The 20,318-nt window shown below is 43.0% G+C and overlaps 1 protein-coding gene across 4 annotated transcripts in view; it reads right to left on the minus strand.

Moving 5' to 3' along the window:
* FRMD6 (FERM domain containing 6) overlaps nucleotides 1-20,318 on the minus strand; it is a 91,680-nt gene that overhangs the window by 20,467 nt on the left and 50,895 nt on the right. For all 4 annotated transcript variants that reach the window (XM_040969898.1, XM_040969897.1, XM_040969895.1 and 1 more), the window contains 7 exons: nucleotides 19,037-19,192; nucleotides 12,719-12,784; nucleotides 11,820-11,888; nucleotides 9,458-9,632; nucleotides 4,802-5,137; nucleotides 3,733-3,864; nucleotides 902-993 (listed from right to left, as the gene is read on the minus strand). In XM_040969898.1, coding sequence (XP_040825832.1) covers nucleotides 902-993; nucleotides 3,733-3,864; nucleotides 4,802-5,137; nucleotides 9,458-9,632; nucleotides 11,820-11,888; nucleotides 12,719-12,784; nucleotides 19,037-19,192 — 1,026 coding nt within the window. The remainder of the gene's footprint in view (nucleotides 1-901; nucleotides 994-3,732; nucleotides 3,865-4,801; nucleotides 5,138-9,457; nucleotides 9,633-11,819; nucleotides 11,889-12,718; nucleotides 12,785-19,036; nucleotides 19,193-20,318) is intronic.

Consider the following 20,318-nt stretch of genomic DNA (forward strand, 5'->3'; position numbering starts at 1 on the left):
ACTCAACCACCTCCAGAAGCCCTTGAGATAAGCACCAATTGCTCTCCCCACGCTATGGCTGTGGAACTGTAGGCCTATGGTGCTTGGCAGTGAGTGATGCAGCTGGGTACACCAAGCAGAGTGGCACAGGAGCCATCACTCAGGTAACCATGCTACACACACTATTGCTTTAGCGATTCCTGCAGTTTTCAGAAAAATCCTTCAGCCTCATTTTCACATTATGGTTACTTTAATGGAAGCAATACAAAGGAAAGACAGATGAGGAGAGAAAAGGGAGGAGGGGTTCAAAAGAAGTGGCTGGAGAGTGCAACAAGGAAATAAAAAAGAAAGCCATCAAAGGACCCAGGGACCAGGAGAGGATTCTGGACGACAGGCAGCACCAGCTGCAGGCTAGGTCCAAAGGCTGAGCCCGCAACGTTCAAGACTTTGGACCTATAGCATTTAACATTTTCAGAGTTCACCCACCATCATGGTTTGTCAAACACTTCAGCTCAGCACACTCTGGAATTTCAATCAGAATGGAATGATCAGTGTGTGGAAACACTTTTACCATGACACAACAGGCAGAATGATTGTTCTTCAGGTTGCTGAGATCAATCAGCACACATGACACTCCTACACTCCCAAGCGCACGCGCACGCGCACACACACACACACACGCTGGCTTCCTAACCATGTAAAGGTAGTAATGCATCTGAGTCAAAAGCAACTCACACAGAAATGGAACTAAGAAGGAAAAATAAAAGAAACTGAGAACACAACTATAATTTATGGGCCTGATAAGAATCATTTCTTGAGAGACTTTAACTTTCCCTCACTTGTGTAAGCATAAATGTACATGGCTAGGCAAAGTTTTCTCTAACTTCAGTTCCTAACTGCAAATGCCCCATTTCCTCAGTACCTGCGGAAGGGAATCGGTGCTCTGGCCACGCAGTTTCACCACGGTTTCTGATGAACTGGAGGTGGACGAACCAATTTCTTTCACAATCAATCCTGAGGGAAAAACAATGAACAGATGAATTTAGCCACGCTTCTGGCCTCCTTTTTTTTTTTTTTTTAAAGATTTACTTATGGAAAAGGCAGAGTGGCAGAGAAGAGGGAAAGATCTTCCATCCACAGGTTTACTCCACAAATGGCGACAATAACCAGGTCTGAGTTAAGTGAAGCCAACAACTCTACCCTGGTCTTCCAAATAGGTGCAGGGACTCAACCACTTGGGCCATCTTCTGGAGCTTTCCAAGCACATCAGCAGGGAGTCTGATCAGAAACAGAGTTGTGAGAATTCAAATGGGTGCTCGAATGGACATCTAAATATAGGATGGTGGCACCACAAGTAATGGCTTAACCCACTATACTATACTGCTGGATCTTCTTGCTACATACTCTGACATAAAAAAACTATCAGCAATGAGACATCCACTGGGGGCTGTGCAGAGGAGCCACCTGTGACTCCTGGGTGCTACATAGCCAAATGGTTTATTTTCTCCAGGAAACAGAGGACAATGAGGAAATATGGGGTCAGAGTGGGGGACAGAGCTAAGAGTCTGAACCCTATGAAGTTAGAAAGACAGACTATAGGTGTCTCATCCCTGCATCTCAAAAGCCTCACTTCCCTTCATTTGCGATCACCACTGGCATAAAGTTTATCCCATGCAGAACAGTTTCATTGTGCCTGTTGTACAGTGGACAGAACTGGGGGCTCTGGCCTCTGGTGTGAGCCAGATCTGGGCTGGACTGAGGCCCAGTACCCAGGCTGTTTCCCCAGCCTGTCTGTGTCACAAGCTCCTGTTGTTATGATGGGATGCTCACAGCACCTACTCAAGACTGCTTTAATGATAATTCAACAAGGAATGCACGAAAAGGGGTGGAATCTCTTTTTGACTGATGGGGACACAATAACACAGATTTCACTGTAGCAAGACCAAGAAAGATTCATCACTGGGTTTGGGAGATTAAGAGAGTCCCCCACTGCCTCAGCACTCAGGGCAAAGTACAATCTCACAAACAGAACTGCAGACTGACACTTCTTTCCCTAGATGTGTGCAGTATGTGGGTGAAGCACCAGGTAGTGTGGACAAGAACTGCAGTTGCAAGTGACCACCACTGCAGTGTTTTCTGGCACATGAATAGGTCAAGCTTGAGATACCACTATACAAAAAAAAAGAACTGGGGGACAAGATCTTTGTGGTTTCACTTGCTCATGGCCTACAGAAATGACTTCTTGTCTTTACTGCTTTACTGTTCAGAAATGTCTCATGATTCAGTGTACATACAACACTTACCTTATGTATATTATTTGCCCTGCATATATTATACTTTCAGTAATTACTGAGACATGAAATATGAAGCCACTTGGGGTTCACTTGTACAGTTTAAGAACTTCTCAGGTGATGTTCAAGTTTTGGGGGCTGGTACCAACTGCTTTAGTAGAGGGTGTCTCTCTAGAAAGACCATTCTCTTTATAGAGTATTAAACAGTGCATGGACCTGTGCACTGGTTGGCACCGGGTAGAGTCACTGTAGATTTCCTGCAGCTCTGCCAGTGGCCACATGCCAGTACAACCTTCACTAAAACCCTGCCTTGCCACAAGGCAAGGTGGTGTTAAGAGCCTGGTGCTCCTGACGCGGCACCGGCAAAAGGGGAGCCAGATAGGCCTGCTGTGACACTACCTCAGCTGGGCTCAGGGCTTCAGGAGCAGTGTTTACCTGCTCCACTTCAGGGAATCTAGAAAGTCAGGATGATGCAAGGCACAGATGACCTGCTACTAGGATCCAGAGAAAGCATTACTACAATTTTGCATTTTCTTCCCTTTGAGACATTTTTCTTTTCTTTGGACATAGTTTCAAATACTTCGCACTGTTTCCCTATCTTTCTTCTGCTACTACATATTCTTTGCACCTCTCTGATTTAGTGGCTGTATAATAGGCCACTGTATAGAGTATGACTTAAGCACTCGTTCTTTTCTGTTAGACTAAGGAACATTTCAATACTTTCTTGAACATATGTATCTTTTGAAACAGCTACTCTGCTAATTTATATTTTATTTCCATTTAAATTTACAAAAATGCAAAAATAACAACCTCATCACCAACATTAAATAGAGAAATACATAAAAGCATGGAGGGGATGGGATGGCCTCCCCTATCCCTCCTCATGGGCACCTCAATGTATAATTTCTACAACGTGTGAGTGGACAGAAAAAAAAAATCGATTTTGGTGCAAGGATTTTGAAAATATTGTGTAGTTTCTTTTTCCTAATGTGTATTTCCCATGAATTCCTTTTATGTGCTGGAACTGTGCTAATAACCTTAGATCTAACTGTTGTTTCTAGCCACACAGCACTTTCCTCCATAATCCACAGTTCCATCATCTGTAAAAAGGAGAATGCAGGACTGAAGGGTCTCCAAGGCCCCCACTGGATGTATCACATGATTCTATGATTTTAAGTAGTAAAGTGTAGCAACAATAAGTGAAGTGAGTAAGTGAATAGATAAAGGTCCAAACTGCAATGTACATGGTAGAAGACACTGATGCCCAGAGTGGGTACGTGGCCCCTTCACTTTCACGGAGAGAACCTGACCCTGGAGCCGAGGGCACTGATTTGGATGGTCTCTTCTTACAGGCCTGTGCCTGATGCAGAACCCCCAGCTCACTCCTGCTGTCTTCCAAGGCACCTGCTTTCCTGCCCAGCAGGAGCTCTACTGGAGAATGGTCATGCCCTCAGGAGCTCACCAGAGTGTCCATTCAGCTTCTGGGACATCAGCATGTCCTCCGTTATGTAGATGCACATGTCTGGGCTGACTTCCAGAGACTCTTCATTCATGGGCTCCAGGTCCCTGGGGTCATCGACCAACATTTCAATTTCTGACACAGAAGAAGGAAAAGACACTTAATGACCTGGAGGGGGCTGCCTATCATTTTCCCCAGCTACACTCTGGGGGTAGTCATGTAGCTACTCAGCTTTGCAAATGATTTTGTTCATGACACAATTCAGCAAGAAGCTTCAGGAACAATTCCCAGCTAGGGTGCTTCTTGTTCTCTTTTACAGAGGGTTGCAGTGTTAGCTATGTAACCCCTAATGCCAGTATCTGATGATCAACTCTTACTCTTCAAGAAGAAAGCCCCCCATGATCACGGGGTCATCTGCTGTCGATGGCCGAACAAGCTGTCAACTTGGAGGCTTTCAGTGATTTGATCTGAGAGCTGCTGAGCTGTGCAGGAGTCTAACCCACCTCCTACAATTGTTATCCTTCTCCCACACCTGAATGCCAAAGCACTAACTTTAGACAGAAAACAAAAACAAACCAACAACACCCTGGAGATAGCCCAATGCCCAGTCTGTCTGATATAGGTCACAGGTCTCTTCTCTGACACAGAGGAAGCTCCCACCTGTCAGGTGTTCCAGTGACATGGGAGGCACTGAGAGTTTACTAGTTAGCTTCAGCCTTTTGGGGGAAATTCAAGGTGCTCTTGTCACTTGTCTATGTGCTCCACACTGCTGTCCTAACCCTTGCCTTATTTCATCTGGGATTCAGAAACGCTGTTACAGACAGGAGTACAGGACTAACTCTCTACTGACATTTCATCCTGTGTTTAACTCGACCCCTGTGGCTCCAAGGATCATGACAGGGGACTGCTATGCTAACAGCAGAATATAAGCAACTCAAACAAGTCACTGGCAAGATGGCTCTGTTCTTGCTACCAGGTTGCAACCCTGACAACAGTTCTGCAGAATCAGTAACTGAGAAAGCCAAGGGGGCAAGAGCAGCAGACCAGAGATGGAAGTTGAAGGTGCCTTTACCATCGTCCTGCGAGTCCTCCTCCAGGCGGTCCTTGCCACCGCTCTCCACCCCTGAAGTGTGGGAGCTGCCGTGGCTGGTCATTGAGCTGCAAGTTTTCAGCTTGTGGTGCAGTGCACTGCTGGAACAGCTGTCCTCAGGGCCTGTGTCCCGTGGCTTGGTGTCGGCCTCAATGCCTGAGGTGTGGGAGCTGCTGTGGCTGGTGTTAGAGTGACGAGAAAGGCGCTTGTGTTTCACACTGCCAGCACTGCTCCCACTGGCTCGAGAGCGCTTCTCCAGCTGGTCCATGTCCAGGTCCAGGTTGTCACTGATGTAAGACTCCCGGTACTGCTTCTTCTCTGTGGGAGGGGGGGACAAAGCTCGTCACTGAGCTCAACTAAGACAGAAGAAAAGCTATGGGCCGCAAAACTGTACAGCCAGCATCTGGTGACTGGGAGCAGGAACTCAACTAATACAGAGTGAATAAAAATCACAATGGGCCTGTGGGAGTATTTAAGCTACCCAGAGAGTGTGGGAGTTTCAAGCCTTATGGAAGGACACTATTCCAAGCACAGTCACAAAGGATCTTCTGTATAACCTGTGATTGGTTTATGGCTCCCACCACGAACAAAGCTTGGTACGCTTAAACAAAACATTTGGCACTTCCAGAGCAATGAAGGAACAATGTGATGCTGAAGTGTATTTTGTTCCACAGCATAACTGACATTTTACATGCCTGGTGCTTCTCCATGGATAATTTTAGGAGCACTTCTCTAGGAGACTTCCATGACTGTAATTATGCCAATGGCCATTGATTTTATCAGTGCATTCATTCAGTCTGCTACCCTGCTAGCTTGGCTGTGGGCTGCTGTGAAAAAATGAAATCACTCTTCTGAGACTTTCTTTTGAAGAACATGAACTCCAGCTTAAGAATATGAAATAGTTTTTCTCTGTGCAAGCTGAACTTCATGAGGCTTCCTTGCCCACATGGCCTCTGATTGGCAAAATCATTCCTCAACATCAGTGCTGGTCTTCAACGAAGTCATGGCAGATACTACAAAGCCCCTTCCATCAAACACTAAGCGCATCCTCACACTGAGGTATAAAGCCACAACTGAGCAGCAGGTATAGAGCTGACAAAAATATTTGTTTTTGATCAGAAGTTGGAAAAAAACAGTTTAGCTTTCTTGACTTTATAATACTGATGAGAAATAACACATTAGAACAATGTTAAAAACAGTGCATTTGAGGACTGTTAACATGGTATTATTTCAGAATCTACTATTTAATGGACTAGTTGAGTTCTCAGGGGCCTGCTAATGGATCTGATTGTCTTATTTCTTGGTTAAGTAAACATACTTGCATTCCTGGTGTCTGAATCAGGCTCTGCAGTGTAATCACCATTGGCCCCCTTGGGAGGGAACAGGTGGCAGGCCAAGCAGAAGGTAACATACACTTTCCAGAATGCAAAAGGCTGCGTACAGCACTGGTCTCTAGCCCAACTTTGCCATCACTGGGATCAGGCTCAAACACAAGGCACAGCCCTACAGAAAGCAGGCTGGTCCCTGACACCAGAGCCTAATGCAGCCCTCCCTGCGCAGGGCAGACCTCTCCAACCAGTTCTCAGGGCAGGAAGGCTGCCTGCTAACAGGTGCTGCAAAACTCTCTTGTAGTGCCCACTACCAGAAGGCTCAAAGCTCAAAGGTATAGCCCTGTAGCCTTTGGAGAAAGAAAGCAAAGAGGAAAAAAGTTTAAAAAAAAAAAAAAAAGAAGGTCTATATTTCTAGAGTTCTATTTAAAATATTTTAATCTACCTATTTCATTTTATTTAAAAGAAAGGGGCAGGCAGAGACAGACGAATTCCATCATCAAATTCACTCCCCAAATGCCTGCAACAGCCAGGGCTGGACTAGGTGGAGGTTAGGAACCTATAGCATGATTCAGATCTTCATGTGGGTGTCAGGAACCCAAACACCTGAGCCGTCACCTGCTGCCTCCCAGGATGAAAGGTGAATCAGAGGTGGAGGTGCTAGGGCTAGAACCAAGAACCATGACATGGAAGACAACACTACTCCTGTGCCAAAAGCCTATTGCTGTGGTTCCAGGCAATCTAACAATCTGAAAACTTTTCTACTTCAGTATAAACAAGACCCGTTGTCCTGAACTTTCTCATACGTCAGAGCAGATCACAGTTTCCATTCGTGCCTCAGGATACTCATGAGAAAACGAGTGCTTGCCCGCCTGCTCTTGACCTAATAGGAGCTTGGTGTAAATCCCTTCTTCTGTTGACACATTGGCTGAGCCTTAGCAGCTCACGTGGTGGGCTCTGCTTCCTTCCCAGTGCTCAATCATTTGGGCCCTGTGCAAATATTTAAGAAGCTTCACATAGATACCAACAGAGGGAAGTGTTTCAGTCATTCTAAAGTTTCCTCTAAGAAACACGCTGTGCCACTTGACCTCCCCGGGTGTCAGGGGACCAATGTATTTGTGTCCTTTTCTCTCTTTGTGTCTAAAAATGCAGACGCCATGGGCGTCTCCTACATCATGCGGCTGTCACACAGTGAGAGTGCACTATAGTCCCCTGACATAGGCCTTCAGTATCCACAGCCAACATTGTAGAACAGGGGGCACAGTTTTAAATGCCACAGTGCTTGTTTCTCCCTCTCTCCTACTCCCTATGAAAGCATTGTGGGTTATTTTCCACTACAAAAGGCTAAAGTAGTATTTAAGGCAAGGTGACTCTATATGAAATTTAATGAAGAAAAATACTAACTTTTTAACGCTTTTTTTAAAATGTTAAACTAACACCAAAACAAAACGGTTTTTCTTGTCAGAACTATAAAGATCTTTAGTGTGGGTGAGGTAAGTAGATTTAGGGCAAAGTTGGCCCAGAAAAAGTTGGTCTCCAGCCATTTTCAGACTTGGTGTTACTTCTAAGTAGAGGATACTAGGCATGTTTTCTCTGGAAAGGAGAAAAGGAAGCCATTCCTCCATTTCCATCATGTAAAAGCACTCGTGTACATTTTCAGTATTTTTTTACTTTTCTCCTGCCATGGTGTAAATGCTGCCTTCCAAACTCACATTCAGGTTTAGCTGTCACTACAGCAACTTTAAGATATAGGACCTTTAAGGTGACTGGGTTGGGTTCTGTCCTCATGAATGGACTGCACTGTTGTCAGGGTGAGGCAGTAATGGGGAGAGGGGAATTCCTTCTTCTATCTCTCCAACCCTTTCCATGCCCATCTTCCTTCCACAATGGGATAATAAAGTAAGAATGTGAGATACTGGAACCTTGGTCTTGAACTTCTCAGGCTCCAGGACTGTGAGGACACAAAAATTGTTCTTCATAAATTTCCCAGTTTATGGTATTATTTTTCTATAGTAGCACAAAACAGACCAAGACATTCGTTCATGCAAGCCTTCAAATATACCTGGTTCTATGCTTGGCAGTAAGCAAAATCTTTTCCTTCCAAAAAGCAGGAATTCTTTCCAACTTCACTTTGGAACCCATAAATGAAGTTCACTAATTTGCTCAGGTTTTGAAGGGCTTCTTGTAAGGTTAGCTAAAGGAGAATTTACTGAAGCACTGAAGCCGGAGTGGGGGGGGGGTGTTGACGGAGTAAATGAACTTTGCCAAGTGCAGTGTTGGGCACCAAGAAAAGAGGCAGACTTGGCAAATGACGGGCTTTGCGCCTAAGTCAGTCACCCAGCCTTGCAGATTCCCTGGTGCTTTCTGGCTCCAACTGAATTCCTTCTAATGTTCCTGTCAGTACAGCAACGACAAACCTATGACAACGATGAGTCATCGGGGAGAAGAGCTGGCAGTCTGGCAGCAGGAGAAGCCAATACACCTGACAGTTACATCACTTCTCCTGGGGGACAGATGCAGTTCAGTGACAGGTAGATTCATGCTCTAATCGCTACTAAATTACAGGGGAACCTCCAAATGAGGTCTCATTTGGATGGAGGGACAGCTTTTCAGACAAATCAATCAGATACATAAACCTGAGGTTTGGTTTTTTTTTTTTTCCCCCCCAGGCGGACAGTTTGTTTAAGAGAGGATGAGTATTAAATTGTAGGCAAGGGGTGATCCGAATTCCCATTCAAAACTGGTCAGACATGGCCCCAGATGGACTACACTGTTTCCTCTGCATGTCAGCCAAGTCCCACAGGACTGGCTCACAAAATCCTTATCATTTATGCTGGGCCAGACTTAAAGGCCTCTCAAGTATCAACCAGAGATGTCAGAGAAACTTCTGGGACAAACCCTCACTGTCCCTTTAACGTAAGCAACACTGTGGGTAACAGCACAAGGTGGGCCAGTGTATGCACAGGGCTCTGAGACACAGGTGACACTTACCACATAGGGAGACCCTGTCCTGTTCCGTTTACAGGATGGCTTCTACCAAGTCATGTAGTGAGAAACTGGCCACCTGGGCCAAAGAAGTAGCTATGCAATACAGATGACCTCAGATACAGTGTTTAGGTGCTACAGCAGACAGAACTAAACTTGCCCCCTTGACTTCTGGCATGGTGCTGAGGTAGCAACACTAGTGCTGTTCTCACTCTAGAGGGTTCCCGTCCCCAAATTCCATTCATGATAGGCTCAGGACAGCTCCAGTGGGAGACACAATGAGCAGTAAAAGCATGGTGCACAGCCCACCCAGACAGTGTGATACCTTCATTTTCCTCCAGCTTCCGGATTTGGCGCAGGATGGGCTGCAGATTCATGTAGAGGCGGTGGCTGTTGCTCAGCAGCTGCAGCAGGTGCCTGGAGCGCAGGGGGCAACCCGTGTAGTATATGAGCTTCCTGGCAGAAGGCAGGCCATCAGGCAGAATCTCAAATCTTTTCCCCTGGGGAAGGAAAACATGAATCCAGTTCAGGAGTCAGAATCATTTGTCAAAGTTCACTTCACTTTCTATTTAGTAAGGGAAAGTACAGATTCAGAAATAGATACAGATAGCTCCATTTAAAATTCCCTGGGCTAGAGTTGGGCTTTGGTGCAGTGCTTATACTGGCCACATCCCATATTTGTGTGCCTGAGTCGGAGTCCCACATCCTGGGTCCAAGTCCTAGCTCAGAGTGAGCAGGGTGTGACGAGCACTCGGGTAAGCAGATGGCTCACATAACTGGGTACCCACACAGGTAGGTCTGTACCACATGGAAGGTCTGTACTGAATTCTGGGCTTCTGTCTTCAGTCTGGTCCAGAACCAACTATTGTGGGCATCTGAGAAGTGAGGCAGAAGATGGAAGATCTTTCTCTATCTCTGAGCTTAAAAGAGAGAGAGAAGAGAAAAACGAAAAGTTCTCTAAAAGATAAGTGACTTTTTAAATTTAAAAGGCAGATTTACAAAAAGGAGAGACAGAGAAAAAGATACTCCATCTGCCTGTTCACTCCCCAAGTAGTAGCTGCAATAGCTGGGGCTAAGCCATTCTGACACCAGGAGCTAGGAGCTTCTTCCGGGTCTCCCACGTGGGTACAGAGTCCTAAGCACCTGTGCCATCCTCTGTTGCTTTCCCAGGCCATAAGGAGCTAAATTGCAAGTGGAGCAGCTGGGACACAAACTAGTGCCTTTACGGGAAGTCTGTGCTTGAAGGTAGAGGATTAAAGTGTCAAGCCATGGCGCCAGCCTCAGGCGCAGCTTTAAAAAATGATTTCTGAACAAAGCAGGATCACCACCAGATATATGCATTACTAATCTGTCACCCTTTGAGTCCCATAAAAACATGGATAGAGGCGGCAGAGAAACAGCTGGAAAAAAAGAAACATGAATTTGCTCTAACAAAAGAGAAAGCATTATTTCTAAAAATAATAAGCCAAATAAACAATATTCTAAAATAAAAGTATTTTTCTGTTAACAACTGTAACCCTTTCTTTATAATGATGAGTTTACAAAGCTATTATTAGAAACATCTTTTTTTATATTACTTTTTATTCTTTGTTCACAAAGCAGTAACTTCACAAAGCACCAGGCAAGCCCCACACTAAAGAATCTGCCCTGTGATTACAGTCTTCTTTTGCTATTCCTTCTGCTGTGGGATGTCTGTGTGTGTGTGTGTTTGTGATAATTCCATTTGATGAACTTATCTTGTACTTTTTCCATGTTTCCTGGTTAACTATGGTAACTTAGGTGGTATGGCAGAGACCAGACAAAAATTAAAATCAGTAATTTATTTTGCTATAAGAATTCTTTGATTTTGAGTTCCCCACTGATGTTAGTGACAACAGTATATGCATAACATAAGAAAACAAATTGCTTTCAACTTCAACTTTAAAAATTACTTAAATATTTTTATCTGTTTGAAAGGCAGAGTACCAGAGGGGAAACAGAGAATTGGAGGAGACAGAGAGAGATAAAGATCTGCTATCCATTGGCTTACGTCCTGTATGTTCAAAACAGTAGGCTGGACCAGGCTGAAGTCTTGAGCCAGGAGCTCCATTTGGATTTTCTCCAAGAATGGCAGGGAGTACTTGGCCCATTCTCTGCGACTACACAAGATATGTCAGGAGGACAGTGGATTGAAGTAGAGTAGCTGGGACTAGAACGAGGAATCCTGATATGGCCTACAGGCATCCGAAGCAGCAGTAGCTTGGCCTGCAGTACCATGATGCCCACTTCAGCTTCAGCTTCTGAACAGTAACTGCCATGGAGCAGCATTCAGTATAGCAATACGTTGTCTGGGATGCTGCCATCTCTGGTTCAAGTCCTGGCCCTTGTCTGACTTCAGTTTTCTGTTGATACACACTCTGGGATGAAGTGGGTGATGGCTGAAGTAACGGGATCCTTGCCATCAGTGTAGGACACCCAGACTGAGCTCCGTTGAGCTCTGGGCTCCTAACTTCAGCTTGGCTCAGCCTCGGCTGTTGGGGCATTTGGAGAGTAAAACAATGAACAAAACTCTGTTTCCATCTGTCTATCTGCCTTTCAAATAATTACAGATTTTAAAACCTCAAGTAAGACAATATGGTTTTAAAACAAAAGACAAAAAATTAACAGAAAGAAACAATCCACGAGATGTTTAAGTCCGTTAAACTTACCACAAACACCAACTTTCCAACATTTGTCCAGGGGAAATCATAAAGTAACTGTTTCTCTTCATCTAAATTCTGTGGAAACAATTACATTCAGAGTTAACAGAAAAAAATGATAGATACTCTAAAATGGCTCAGACTTCTCTCCCAGAAAGACACAACATAGTAATTAAAATGAGAAGGCAGTCCCCAGCTCTCTTTACAAAAGTGGAGATAGTAATTAAAAGATGACTGATACAGTCCTGTAGCTTCTGCTCCTGAGTGATGGCATTAAATGGCCCTTCCAAGGCAATCATTCCTTTCAGGCCTTTGCCTCAAATAAATAAATAAATAAAACGTTGAAAAGATGAGGGCTGAGATACCACAAGGCACTCAGACTTTCACAACCAGATGTTCTGCCTGCATCTAAGTTAAGACAACCTTATATTTCCCAATGTCTCACTGAAGAAACCCTGACTCCTGCACCTGGCTATAGCACTGCATCATTTTACCTGTAAAAGATGATAGGGACTAGGAACTTGAGGCACAAGTTCTATCAGAAAAGTAAAATGGGAGTTAAAATGTCTAGCCAGAAACTTTGTATTGAAACATCATTTTTGTTTTCAGTTATAAATGCTCTACAAGTTAAAAGACACACAATGACACAAAACCAGAAATATCTGGCTATCAAAGATCTGTTAGTGATCTGTTAATGATGAGTCTGGGACAGGCTTTGGCTGCTGTCTTCTGTTACAGTGGACCTGTGACTGTGTAGGGCCAGCCTGAATCACTCCCCCCACCTTCTATTCAACCTGTGTTCGCCAGGGGCGCTGACTGACTGTGGATCTGTGGTAGGACCACACAGGCTCACTGTTTACCTAGCAAATGGTACAAACGCAGTGGGCATGTACTTTTTATTTACTAACCTGAAAAATCTGTATTCCACGCATAGTCAATCCAAGGGTGAGTGAAGCTTCAATTTCCCTTTTATCCTGTAGGAATACAATTTTATGAAAAAGCAGATTTTTCCTCTACAAGGATAATTTACCCACAATAACAAAAAACCCAGAGAAATTTTAGGATTGGAAAACTTATGACTTAAAAATAGCTTGGCTCATGTCTTTCTACATCCTTAGTCTCCCACAATATTTAAGAAAATCATGAGCACATTTTCCACCAGTGATGGCACACACGTTCTACTTTTCATTCCCCTGAAAGGTCAGAGTTTTAGTGTTTTCCACTAGAGTTACACATACTTTTATACTTGGTGATATTCTAAATACTCAGATTATCTAGAACTCCTGTAAACAAGATTATTTTTGTGCTGTTTTTGCAACATTTACCTTGGCATCTTATACTTACTCTTTTCTCATACGTTACAATTTAAGATCTACTGTCCTAGCATATTCTGAGACACATCGGTTTTTATATGTCTAAAACTGGGCAAGTCTCCCAGCTCTGGAGTGGGAACTAGAGGCAAATGACTAAACATTTAAGGTTCTTCCCTGAGGATAAATAAAAATGCTACAAAAGCTTTATATTTAGTTAGCTTAGAAATAATCACTTCAAGAGGTTATTACTTGCCCATATGATACAAATTCCACCAAAGCATAAGCTGTAAAGAATAAACCACAACCGTTAAGAAAAAAAATTGTATCATTAAAAATGCACTCTATAATTTGGATACAGGATTTAAATCCTCATCTTTTTAGCCTTATATAAGGTGTGAGGTTCAGAATAGAAGGTAAATGAAATTCCTAGGTAACTAAAATCTTTTTCTGAAGATTTCTCAATGAAACAATGAATATTCAGATTTTTGTTCAATTTCTTGTCAATTTTTCCATGAGCATGGGAAAAAACTCATCTTCACCTGGCATAAGAAAGAGGAAACGTAGCCTATTTTCAGTACTTGGGCTGTTTCTCTCCAAGGAATACACCTGTATTTTCATGTCAAGAAAATCACATACAATCTAAGGTTTAAGAGGAGTAATCATCCATCACTTGCTAGCCTCTGCCAGTTCCCCTTTTGAGACCATACTAATTCTTTTCTGAAAGAAGACTACTTCTGAGTGTGCTAGCTGTTCACTCATCAGGTGCACATGAGTGAGAAAGGGGAATCCAGCATTCTTATCAAAATGTTCCGTCTGCCTCAATTCCACATAACCATCCCCTGAATGAAGCCAGAATTAATGACTGTCCGTTGATTTCGGCAACGAACAAAAACTGCTTATCAGGTAATATTACCTATTCCCTCATTTTGCTTCCTGACATTTCCATCAAATAGCTTTAAAAAGCAGGTTAGAGTCAATTTCTGTGCAACGTAGGAAGTATCTCATTTTAAACAAATGTGAATAATTTTTACAAAAAAAAGATATACTTGGGATATCTACTCTAGTAGGAAAGTTTTTTTTTCCCAAGCGATTTATTTATTTGAAAGACAGAAAACAAGAGGGATGAAGAGAGACAGAGGGAAAGGTAGATTTAACATCCATGGGATTGTTTCCTAAATGCCCACAACAGCCAAGCTGCAGCCAAGAGCCTGGAATTCAATCTGAATCTCCCCTGTGAGGAAAAAGAACCCCAGCTCTAGAGACATTATCTTCTGCCTTCCCAAGTACACATTAGTAGAGTCAGCTCTGAGGTGGAGCCTGGACACAGACCGTTATGGAATGAAGGCAGGTGTCCCAACCAGTGTCTATACCAAATGCCTGCCCAGATTCTTAGTTTTAAATAGAAGTCTTAAAAATAGCAAACTTCCCTAGCAAATAAAGCAAGAAGCAATACACACTTCTGAGCACTTACTAATATGCCAGATATTCTACCTCATTATTTCAGACTCATTATCTCATCAAATCCTCTCAACCCTGTGACATACATTGTATCATTCCCACTGAATATTCATAAATGATTCAGGATTATAGTTACAACAACCTAAGTAGCTTACGAAACAGTGAGAAGTGACACAGGGTTTTAACAGAAACCTCATTCTAAAGGAACAGTCTTTCCGCTGTATTACTCCTTCCTTCCTTCCTTCCTTCCTTCCTTCCTTCCTTCCTTCCTTCCTTCCTCCCTCCCTCCCTCCCTCCCTCCCTCCCTCCCTCCCTCCCTTCCTTCTTTCCTCTCTCCTTCTCTCCCTTCCTTCCTTCCTTCCTTCCTGATACAGTTCCATAGGCTCCTGGTATTTCCCTTATCCCCTCTCCAATTTCCCTCCACCCACTTAGTTTCTCTATATCTTACTAAAGTATAATTCTTCATACACAGTCATATGTCCATTTTTGCAGGCATGGACAATCGCAGAGAGTCCAGCATTATATCATCAAATTAGAGTAAACAGTTTCATTGTAAGTCCATCACTGGAAGTAGAGATGCATACTACATTGTATCCTCACATCTGGATATGTTAGTCTCCATTTCACAGCTACTATACATCCCCTCAAATGAAAAGTCATAATACAAAATCAATAATAGGAAGAAAATAGAAATTTACAATGCCATGAAGTTAAATAACATGTTACTAGATATGACAGTCTCCATCATACAGCTACTATACATTCCCTTAAATGAAAGCCACAATACAAAATCAACATCAGGAAGAAAAAAGAAATTAACACCAAGAAGTTAAATAACATGCTACTAAATGCCTAACATGGAGCTGAAGAAATAAAAATCAAGAACCTTCTTGAAGAAAATGATGCTAGTGTATGATTTATGAGTCACTGAATATTTTAATAAGAAAGTGTTTTGAAGAGATGAAACTAACAGAAAATAACAAAACCCATGAGATATAGTTTCTGCTGATTTTTGTTGGTGGAAGTGTGTCTCTTCTAGAAAACAAATAGATGGGTTTTGTTTTTTAATCCAATGTACTAATATATGATGTTTGATTGAGCTTAAGCCATTTACATTCAGAGTTTAATATGTATGGGTGGTACTTTGCTCCTGTCATTTTAGGAATGGGTTGTTCATTGGTTTAGTCTTCTGTTGTCACTTTACTGGGATATTCTTCCCATTTGCCTTTGGTTTTGGTAGGTGCTATTCCTCTTCTCTGTCAAGAGAACATCTTGAAGTATCCTTTGTAGGGCAGATTTGAAAGAGACAAATTCTTTTAGCTTTTCTTGACTGTGGAAGAATTTTATTTCATTTTCAAAGACAAAAGAAAGCTTTGCAGGGTATGTTATCCTAGGCCGACAATTTTTTTCTTTTAGAATCTGGAATATGTCACTCCATTCTCTTCTTGCCTGTAGAGTTTCCTGTGTAAGATCACCTGAGTTTAATTGGCATTCCTTTATATGTCAACTGATTTTCTTCACGTGCACATTTAAGGATCTTTTCCTTATGTTCAATTAAAAGGAGCTTGATGATCATGTGTCCTGGTGAAGATCGCTTTTGATCAAGCCTGTTGGGAGTTGTGTGTCCCTCCAGGATCTTGTTTCCCAATTCTTTCTCCAGATTAGGGAAACTTTTCTTTATTATTTCATTAAATATATTTGTAAAACCAGCTTCTCTTTCTGCACCTTCTGTGACTCCCATAACTCTTAGATTTGGTCTCTTAATAGTGTCTTTCAATTCTTGAATACTTTTTTTGTCCTGATCCAGCTCTGCTTCCAGCTTTTTGTTTGCTTCCCCCTGATGACAGGAAATACCTTCCAATTCTGAGATTCTTTCTTCTGCTTACTTCATTCTATTTTGGAGACTCTCCACTGTACTTTTTGTTCTACTGTATTCTTAATTTCTGATACATCAGCCTTGATTTACTTTATTGCTGCTACTTCTTGTATAACATATTCCTCAAATTCTTTGAACTCTTGTATGTGCATCTCATTGTTGATCAGAAGCTCTAAAATGAGTTTTCTGAATTCTGTGTCCCTCATTTTCTTGATGTCTTTCTCAGCTAATTCTGAGATGGCATAGGGTTTTGCTCCTTTGCAGGGGAGTTTTCAGTAATATTCACTGGCCTTTGTCTCTTCTTTTGCTCTTGGTCATTGTACTTCTGGTTAGCAGAGTCTTCTCCTTGGGGCAGGTTTCTAAGTTCTGTCACCCACAGGTCTACAGTTTGATTTTACTTATTGCAGTTGGTACACAACTCTTTGCTTGCAGCCACTTGTGTCACCCCCTTCAGTGAGTTCCAGGTCTGGGTTCTTATGTCAGATTTCCACCAAGAACTCCGTAGCCCCAACTCCTGGCCCACCAATCTCTACCTCCTGTGATACCATGCTGAGGCTGCACTGTTGTCTGTACAACCTTTCTCCCACTTCCAGTTGGAGCAGGTCCCAGGATTAAGGAGACACCAGGTGTCCTACATAGCTAGGTTGTTGGTGGTGTTGATCTTGCCAGAACCTGTTGGATGTTAGGTCTGGGTGCCACACGGACCTATTTTTACCCGTACAATGCCACAGTTGGTATCATTTTCCTTTGGGACCAGTGCAATCCATGGAACTGAGTGAGTTCTTGCCGAGCTCAGCACATGCACAGCTCACTGTTATTCCCTGTAGTCCTAAAGCTTCTGCCACAGTGCGCAAAATGTCACCTGACGTACCACTACTAGAGTTCTTGATCTGCTGGTCATCAGGTCTGAGGGCTACCCAGACCTGTCTTGGGTGGAACCTGTAGAATGCCACATTGCTGCAGTTCATCGAGTCAGAAATGAGTTTACTCCTAGCTCAGTTTATGCTCAGTCCTTCCCCTTGCTTTTGTCTCCTTATGCAAAATGGCGCCCAATTTGGCTCTAGGGGGCTGACTGGGCTGTGAAATCAAATGGAGCAGCTGGATGGATGGTTCTTTATCTGGGTTCACCTCCGAAACTCCTAGTGAAAGTCCCTTCCCACCTGGTTGCTGGTGGAGTTCCAGCTGTTGGTGGAATTCATATTGCTGTTAGCTGAATGCTGCTGGAGTATCAGTCACTGCAATGCCACACCGTTGTGTCCGCTGCTTTCCTGTGTCTGTCAGTCTCCAGGTACCCCTCTGCTGTTGCTCTGTCCTCTCCTATTTTCTGGAATGTGTCCTCTCTGATTCATCCTGATTAAATGTTTCTCCGGCCATTTAAATGTGTCCTTACCCTATTCCGCCATCTTGATTCCGTATTACTCATTTCTAATATGTAAACTCTTTGTCAAAAATCTCAGATATTTGCTTTTTCTTATATAAAGTGAGATGTTACAAACAAAACACAACATATCAATCATTTAGGAATTTATCCATCGATGAATGAACAGATGAGGGAGCATCTCTTGGGCATGAGAAGAGTGGAAACATACACACTGACTCCTGAACTATCTGGTGTCCTAACCTGTTTAGAAAGTTGCCCAGCAGTACACTGAAACATGAGCCTGCACTGGTCTGGGTAGGCTAATCTGGCCTCAAAGAACAAGGTGACGGGAACAGACTAACAGCAATGGTCACCAGCTGCAGGCTAACAGGGAGTTCCATTGTGCTGCAACTGTCCAAACACTCTTTACCAGGAGTTCTTTTAGTCTTCCACAATCCTAAGAGGCAGATATGTTATTTTCCCCATTTAACAAGGGAAAACCAGCACAGATGGATTACATAAACTCCTGGAGTTTACACATTAGTTTTGAGAGTATCCTTCAAGAATTCTCAATAATGAATTGGCACTTGTGAACCAGGGTGGGGTGGGGAACTGGGAGGAAGTGAAAACAAGATCAAGGGCAGTGTCCATGACTGAAGACAAAGCATGGTCCCTAGCTGTTCTTTGGGTGTGCAACTCTATGTCAGGATGGCAAAAACAGACTGGGATACACAGGACACTAGAGTGATGAATTTCAGAGTGAAGCACAATGGCAGAGGTCCACAAGCTCTGTTAGCTAGAGGTCTGGACTGAACAAATCTGCCACTTATTGCCACAGTACTCCATAGGAGCTGGTGGCTCTGGTCATGATCTTATAATTAACTGATGTAGTACAGGCATGGCTTCACTTTGAGGATTATTAAGCATCATTATTAAACTAGTTACAAACATTATTCCCTGAAGCAGAAAAGCAGATGTGGGGAGGAGAAACAGAACTACTCTATAATTACTGAACACCAACTTTAAAATGTGACTTCTCTGTTAGCACCATTAACAAGTAGTCTATTCTTAATTCCAAGCCTGAGGCAAAAAACCTTGCTGCCTCCAAGACTGACCTGTGGTAACAAACATCAGCTAAAAATATGAAAATAAAGCAGCAGTTTCCCACAAAACTGAAAACCTGATGGAACTTTTACTCTCATAAGTGGCAGTGACGCACCTTGTACAATCTGTAGTAATGAACTGCGACATCATCCAGTCGGACAGCCTCTTTGATGTATTTCAGATGTGCCTCGGAAGCGGTCAGTGCAAACTGATCTTTGTGCATGTTTGGAATGTGCTTCAGGATGTAGTCCTTCCCCCTCTTGGAAACAACCTGTTGGGATAGAGGAGTATGCAATGTAACATTTGTTGGAGAGATGCAAGCACTCCCCTCGCTCCGGAAATGATGAAAGGGTAAGAATTTAAAACAGGCCACACACACTGGCTGGCTTCCACTAGACAATTCCCACTCTCACTCTGTTTTCACCATGTGTTACGTTGTGAATAGGTTGAATCAGCTAACATTGGGAACTACAAAGCAAATCTAGTTGCAGTACTCCATAAGGATCTAGGAGGAATATTCACAAGAAATGGAAAAATACTAGTAAGCTTGGCTTCAGTCAGGGGAAAGTGCTCCATGTAAATGCACATAATTTTGTAGACATCACTGATGACCATTGCAAGAATAAAGGTACTACAGAAGTCTTCTACTGCCAGTAAACCTTCAGGTTCTGGAAAAATCACTGTTTTCCCAAAATTTCAGTCATGTGTGGGAGGTTCTACACATTACTCCAGAGAGGGGAGGACATTTTGTTTCTGGCTAAGAGGATGAATTGGATGCTCTATTTGAATACTTTCAGGCATTTTCATTTAAACACTCTATGAAAACTCACTACAGTTTTGGGATTTTACTGATTTTTTTTTTCAGATTTATTTATTTTTATTGGAAAGTCAGATATATAGAAAGGAGGAGAGACAGAGAGAAAGTTCTTCCGTCCACAACCTGTGACTTCTCCAACTGCAGCTCTGTAAACTGGGCAACAAGACCTTATATAAAGTGCTGGCAAAGCAGAATTTCCATTTATGCTCATCCTTGGAATGTGCTAGCAAACACACAGAATTTATGGGGGCAACAGGCTGCAGGTCATGCTTGGAAACCTGGGCTTCACTTCAATAGGGAGCACAACCTTCTCTTAAGGAAGCTGTGGAGTTGGACTACAGCAGGCAGAGCCCCCAAAACAGCACTGCAGTACGTTTAGAGCTGGAAGTGTGGATTGGTGGAAGCAATGTATACAAAGAAAAGTAAAGGGCAAAACGAGTGGCAGAGAATTTCATTTCTCAAACCAAGTGATGGATACACACGTTGTCTGGGTTAGAGGGTGTTTTGGCTGACTGGATGGGATAAGGAGAATCACGGTAATGGAACTTTCCTTCTGAGTGTCAAGTTTCTGAGTGACTAT

This window comes from Ochotona curzoniae, unplaced genomic scaffold (assembly GCF_017591425.1).
Source record: "Ochotona curzoniae isolate NIBS_2020 unplaced genomic scaffold, NIBS_Ocur_1.0 scaffold_4701, whole genome shotgun sequence".
In the NCBI taxonomy this organism is placed as follows: domain Eukaryota; kingdom Metazoa; phylum Chordata; class Mammalia; order Lagomorpha; family Ochotonidae; genus Ochotona; species Ochotona curzoniae.